At 61.3% G+C, this 6692-nt stretch overlaps 1 protein-coding gene across 1 annotated transcript in view; it reads right to left on the minus strand.

Moving 5' to 3' along the window:
• The window catches only part of LOC113203299 (max-interacting protein 1), a 47424-nt gene that overhangs the window by 37527 nt on the left and 3205 nt on the right, over nt 1-6692 (minus strand). Inside the window, exons 3-4 of the mRNA XM_026417913.2 lie at nt 6310-6528; nt 6180-6209 (exon numbers count right to left, since the gene is read on the minus strand). Coding sequence (XP_026273698.1) covers nt 6180-6209; nt 6310-6528 — 249 coding nt within the window. The remainder of the gene's footprint in view (nt 1-6179; nt 6210-6309; nt 6529-6692) is intronic.

The raw sequence follows: 6692 nt of genomic DNA on the forward strand, positions 1-6692 counted from the left end.
CAATAATGCGGGAAGTACAGGGGTTAAAAGTTAGAACTCGTCAATCCTTAATGTTTTATCTTTGATTCGAGCCGTCTCCCATGTCCGAAATACGTTTGCGGAGTCGCCAGATCCATCAAGTGTGGGGCCGGGTAGTATCAATCATATGGCTCTCTTGTTTACTTGTATTAGTTCTATACCTTATCGACCCAAGATTCCGGATCTGGTTTCGGATATTTTTTAAATTATATAATATTAAGGGTATTCATGAAACATGAACCCTCTCCAAAATCTGGGCTCTGGAGCTGAAACGGTTTTGGAGATATCAACTCTCAAAGTTTTGAGGTCAAAATTGCGGCTTTAATAGGTGGTATAGATATTACTCGATGAATCTGTCCAGTGAGGTAAAATCTGACTACACCATTTGAAAGAGGATAAAAAATTGATTCTGGAACACCAATGGTAAAAAGTGGGATTTGTGTTTTCTACTCTTCGATCAAAGATAACAACAAAATTTAGCATATTAGCGTAAGTCTCATAGCAAATATAGATGGTCTCCAATTGTCACCAAATTTGGTTTACAGCTTGTTCTAAGGTCCCATAACATTCTCTAATTTTTGTGAGGAGGTAATATTAAGAAAAATTAAAATATTTCTTTGCTAGCTTTTCAATGTTAAATACCAAATACTAAATGTTTTCCTATTTTAATTTTTTGGCTCTCATGAGACTTGACATCCTTTTGAAAGTATGTCAACATACTTCTTGTCACAGATTGGGCAGACAAGTTCTGATTTTACTGTATCCATTTTATCACATGAAAAAGAATGTAAATGCTAAATAACCCACTCTTTAGGCGCATGTGAATTGCTTCTGCTCCCCTGCTCCCGTGTTGTAAACAAATGGACCACTACCAACATACAATAATTATGTATGCAAACATACTATCATAAACATTCATAGAGGTGACGTTATATTCTTAATAATGTATTATTGTGTAAGGATAATAATTTTACTATCAGTCTCCAACCACATATGCCAAGAAATACGGCGATAAGTACAACGCGCAGTTGGCAATCGGAGAGCAAGAAGAACAAAAGTCAGGAACGTGGTGCACGGCGCTGCTAGAGGGCGGCGGAGTCTCGGTCATCGGGTGCGTCCCACCGGAGCGCAAGGTGCCCCTCCATTACCTAGTCCTTCTCCATGGTTTTCGCGCCAGGAGGGAAAGGGGGAGTGGGTAAGGGGAGGAGAGAAGCGCACAGGAGGGAGGGAGGGGGGTTGCATCAGATAGGACTTCTTCTAGTACGACAACCCCCACCCCGCCGCGCCACCTCTACGGTTTTGGCCCGGCTGGCTCCGTACACGCGCGCGAGCGTTGCTTCACTCACGCGCGCTCGCGCGCTCTCACTCCAAACCCAAACTTCGGGCGAGCGCGCGCGAAGGGGTTAATGCCATACACCAGCACCACCGCGACGACGACGGGAGCGCGCCCAAAGGCGACGAGGGAGAGTTGGCCAACCAGGAGAAAAATTGGGGGAGCAGCGTGGGGTGGTGGTGGCGATAGAGGCCGTGAGTGGCTGGGAACATAGACGGGCGACCGGCTGACGCTGGCAAGAGCGGCGTTTTCGCCACGTGGACCCCGGCAGCGAGGGCCTGGCCACCCTAGACTAGGGGCCCCGCCGATGGCACCGCCGCCGTCCGTCGACAGTCGGGGCCGGCCAGGCTGGGCCCGGGGCTCCACACGGTTGCCTGCTTGTGCGGGCCGCCGCGCGCCAGGCCCGGCCAGCTTGGCGCGCTCCGACTGCTGCTCTGCTGCCCTGGCCTGGCCGGCTGCGGGATGGGGAGGAGGAGGAGGAGGCAGCAGCGTTGGCCGACGAGTGCTTTGTTTGGGGGAGGGGGAGGAGAGGGGTGGAGAGGGGTGGAGATGTGAGCGGTGGGGAGGGAGCGGGGAGAGGGGAAGGGCAACAGGAGTACGAGTGCAACGGCGAAAACACGTGATCAAGAGAGGTTATGGGCCTGCCTAGTGGCCTGCCGCAGCTTGTGTGCTGCTGCGGGCGCGGCTCGCTACGGCCCGGCCGCCTGCTGCCTCGTCCTTCTCTTCCTCCTCCTCCTCCTCCGCCGGGAGGAGTGCAGGAGGGCACTGCAGGGTGTTGTTCCATCCACTGGCCACTGAATCTCCCAGCGGAAGCAGCGACGACGAAGGGTGCAGTCTGACTCCCGTATACTTTATACTACGCAAGAGAAACGGACGGCCGTCCATCGCGACTTCTAATCCTGCACGCCGAGACACGACGGGCAGTCACGACGTGGTACACCAATCGATCGCACCACACCATCCGCCCTCGCAAGAACGCCTCACTCCCACCGCCCTGCGATGGAGCACCCTATACAACACATGGCGGGTCGGTCGGGCGGGGTGTTTGGCTTCTCGACTCTCGACGGCCTTTATCTGGCTCTCTGGCCGGGCAGTCTCCGGGCGGCGTAGGGGGAGGAGGGGGCCCAAATGGCATCAGCCCCATACGCTACGCTGCTCCCCCGACGCCGGGCCTGGTGGTGCAGCAGCGCCGCAGCCGCGCAGCCCCGCGCCACGCGCGCCGCACTGCTCCGCCTGCACCCGCCACACCGGTTCCGCTCGACTCGCTTGGCGGGAAGCGTGCCCCCGTCAGCAGAGGGAGGAGGTCTAAACTTATCCGGCAAACACCACCACCACCACCACCACCACGCACCACCACCTTTCCCTTTTCGCATGCACTCGCGGAATACATATACGCCCGTCCGGCTGGCAGCAGCCGGGCGCACGCGGCAGCCACGCACTGGCCAACCTTGATCCGAGAAGCAGCAGGGTTGCGCTGCACGAGCGCGGCTTAGAGTGAGTCAATGGGAGGCCCCAGCAGCCACTCTGGCCGATAAGACAAGTGCGTGAGCTGAAAAGCAGGTGACTGCAATGGCAAAAATAGCCGGAGAAGAATGAGGCGACGGCCTGATGAAGGAAAAGGGATCAACTTGCGGACCTTACCCCCCCCCCCAATTCCCCCTAAACCCGCGTCGCCCCTCCGGGTCGGGTCCGCCTATTGTATTGTCGTGAGCCCTCTTCGACTCCACACCCCTCGGCTCCGCACCGCACCTTACAGAAGGAAGGACGGAGAGTCAGGCCAGGCAGACGGGCGACGACCTTGTCTTTTTGCACCCCGACCCACCCCACCCTAAGGCGCACCCGTATGGATGCGTGTGTGCGTGCACCTGCCCGGCCCGCCGCGACAGGTTCGGCGAGGGTAGAACAAGGGAGCGCTGAGGAGAGAAAAGAGCGACCCCTAAGGAGGCCAGACCAACGGCGGGCCTCGCGACGTGCCGCTCGCGATCTCCACGCGGCGCCTTCTTTCGCTTCGCCATTTCGTGGGCACATCATGGATTCCCGAAATCCCTGTTATTTAGCGGTCGCCAAGGCGCAAGCGGGGGCGTCGCCCGGCGCCGGCCAGAACGAGAAGGGGAGGGAGAGAGGACACGCCAACCGTAACCAAACAAAGACCGCCCACATCTACATGCGCGGGTCCCGTTGGGCGCGCGGCGCGGTGGGGCGCGGCGTACCTCCGGGAGGGAGCCCCAGGAGGCGCCCGGCCCGGGGGGCCGACGTCCCCCGGCGGGTGCAGCGCCACCCCGCTGCCCCACTGACCAGCAGGGCGGGGGTGGTGGTCACCCTAGGGCGGCGGCCAGGACGTCCGCGAGGCCACCGCCGCGGCAGCCGGGGGCGTCCCCGTCACAGAGCTGGGGGGTGGCCGCGACCACGCCCTGGGGGCCACGCCCCGCCGGCCACGTCCCCGGGCCTCATGCCCTCGCGACACGCAAGGGGCGGTCCGCGGCACGATCCCCCCCTACTAGCGGCGCCACGTCGCCCTGCGCCAGGCGGGCCAGCGGGGGGGCATTACCGTAGGTAGCGTGGCGTCCCGTTGTTCAACCTCTCCGACTCCCCTCCCCCCCCTCAGGTTGTTTACCGAGCACTGGGCCCCGCCTGCCTGCTAGCATGGCCCCCCTGGGCCCCCTGGCCTGTTTAGTGACACTGGGCCGGGGATGCTGCCGGGCCACTCTCTCCCTCTCTCCCTCCTCCACGCGGACTCGGCGGCACCACGGCACTGTCGTCGTACACTACATACTCCTCTTCTTCCACTCCGACACGACCCAACACCTCGGCAGCGGCCCCCGCGCCGCAACGCTTGGCTGATACTCCACACCACACACGGCATTACAGACAATAAAAGCAAGATTACACCTCACCTCGCCGCAGCTATTCCCCCTCCCGCTCCCCCCCCCCTCGAGCGCGCCCGCGGGCCCACGGTCCGGCCGTCCCGTTTCCCATATAGCAGAGCGGAGCGAAAGGTAAATATGCATATGCCGCCCACACTCGCGCTACCCTACAATAAATGGGATACGAGGGAGTGTAGAGGGTGGGGACAATGGAAAAAAAGTCGAAACAAAAAATGAATACGGCAAACAATTTAACCTCCTACTATGCGTACTGGCGGGTCGTTGTCGCGCGTACTGCTACTTTGTTTGCCGTGGAACCAGTGCCCAGATGGACGAGAGTCGGTCCAGTGAGTGCCGCGGGGGGCCAGCTCCAGGAGGGAGGCGGCTCTGCGCTGCGCTCGCGGCTCGTCCACGTCCCCCCGTCTACAGTCGCAGCAGCCTAGGCGTGGCGGAGTGGCCATCCATCGTCAGTCAAGTTCAAGGGCACTGCTGCGGTCCGCGCTGACACGCCGCCGCCGCCGCCGCCGCCGCCGCCGGGGGGCCCACCACGAGCTAAAGGCTTTGGCGAGGCGGTGGAGGCTCATCCTAGAGCCCCTCCATCCCGGGCGGGGCCGGGCGAGCAGGTGTACGATAGCGCCGTGTGCCGCGCCATGGCCGGAGCCCGGCCGCGCCGCGCCACGCCCGCGGCGCGCTACATAGTCATTTCAGCTCGGCGAGCGAGGCACGCCGCGCCGCCGGCCGGGGCTCGATTTGATAGTGCCCCGTCAATTTTTTCGCCTGCGTGCCTTCACGCGCGCACGCAGGGCCGGTCGGCCGGCCGCCTCCGCTGGCCGGAGCGCGGGGAGCAGATCAAAAGTACGTACCGAAGATCTATAACGAGAGAGAGAGAGAGGGTGCTGGAACCTCCCTTGCTCCCTCCCTCCCACCCTACCCCTGGCGAGCGCCAGGTGCGCGCCGCAGAGGGTGAGGCGGTCGGTCACCGCGGCCGGAGCGCCGGCCCCGCCAGCGCACGCAACACGTACGCGGGGCCCGGCCAGGGCCCGGGCCGGCACACGGCACCACGGCACAGAGCTATCACATGATGGAATCTATGACCCCAACCACCGCGCACCGGCCGTGCCGCCGGTGTAGAGCCGGCCGGCCGTCCATGCATAATGAGCGCGGCCGCGACACACTCGGCTGGGCCGGAGCACAGCACCGCGGAGCACAGCGGAGCAGCGCGGGGCTGCCTACGGTCCACGTCCACGGTGGCGGCCTGCTGGCGGCCTGGTGGTGGCGCACTTTGGAGTCGCCGTTATTATTGGCCGCCTCGGTCGCCCTCTCTCTCTCTCTCTGTATACACCCACCGCTGCTGCTTATGCGACTCACCCGTCTCTGACACGCCCGCCGCCGCTGCCGCCACGCCCCGCTCGATAAAGGTCATGACGAATGCGTGTGTGTCACCCCTGCAGGTCTTATCAGGCCTAATTACGAACGCTGCGTGAACTCTGTCGCCGCACAGCACTCTGACTGTATATAGTATATACGCGGCGCGTTCGTTACTTTGCCTTCCGCGCTCTCTTTTCTTTATATTCCCGTCCCTCTTTTTCTCTTTCTTTCACCCGTTCGCCGTGTTGCCGTGTTTGAGAGGGCGAAGAGGTCGGAGCTCGACTCTCGCCCGGTGTACAGGTGCAGCGGCGGCGGCGGCTCGGAGCGGCTCCAGCAGCGGCCGGAGTGGCGGCGGGGTGTTCCCTCCTCGCCACTCCAGCGAACGCACCAGAACCGCCGCGGCGGCCAGAGCCGAGCATCGCCGCAGGTGCCACAAGATGGGCCTAGAGGAGCTCTGTGTAGATTGAATTGCTTCCAACGGCGCCTCCCGCCTGCTGCTGTACTCCTCTCTCCCATCATCCATCGTCTCTATCTCTCTCTTTCTTTCCTCCTCTCCCCGCCGCGCGCGCGCGCTCTCCTCCGCTTTCTCCACTCACCTGTTTTTCTCCAGCTCGTTGTGGGTCGTTCTGTAAAAATGCAGAGAGAGGCGGCCTTTAGTGCGTCTGATGCATGGGGGTTATGGAAGCAAAGGGTAAGGTCACCGAGGGCCGAAGCTCCTCCACTCACCTGTCGCCCGGCGAGAGGGAGCGCCGGAAGCTGCCGCTGTCCAGGAGGTCACTGTCGCGGTGGTGGCTCCGCCGGTGGTGGTGGTGGTCCCGCTCGCCCCGTTCTCCTCGCTCGCCCCGTTCTCCCCGCTCGCCGCTTCTACTGCTGCCGCTGCTACTGCTCGCCGTGCTAATGCCACTGCTGCTACTTATGCTGTGGTGCTTCTCCCTGTATCCCTGACTGCAACACGCGAAAACGAAAACACACCAGGCGTCAGGTAATGGCATGTATGTAGGCAAACCTACCGACACACGGGGCCATCGCCCCGCAACACAGGGTTCGAACAAACAGAAACCCCTCCCCCCCCCCACAAGGTCAACAGAGGTCAGAGTGGACCAGTGTCA

Source organism: Frankliniella occidentalis, unplaced genomic scaffold, assembly GCF_000697945.3.
Source record: "Frankliniella occidentalis isolate FOCC.00 unplaced genomic scaffold, Focc_3.1 Scaffold78, whole genome shotgun sequence".
Taxonomy (NCBI): Eukaryota; Metazoa; Arthropoda; class Insecta; order Thysanoptera; family Thripidae; genus Frankliniella; species Frankliniella occidentalis.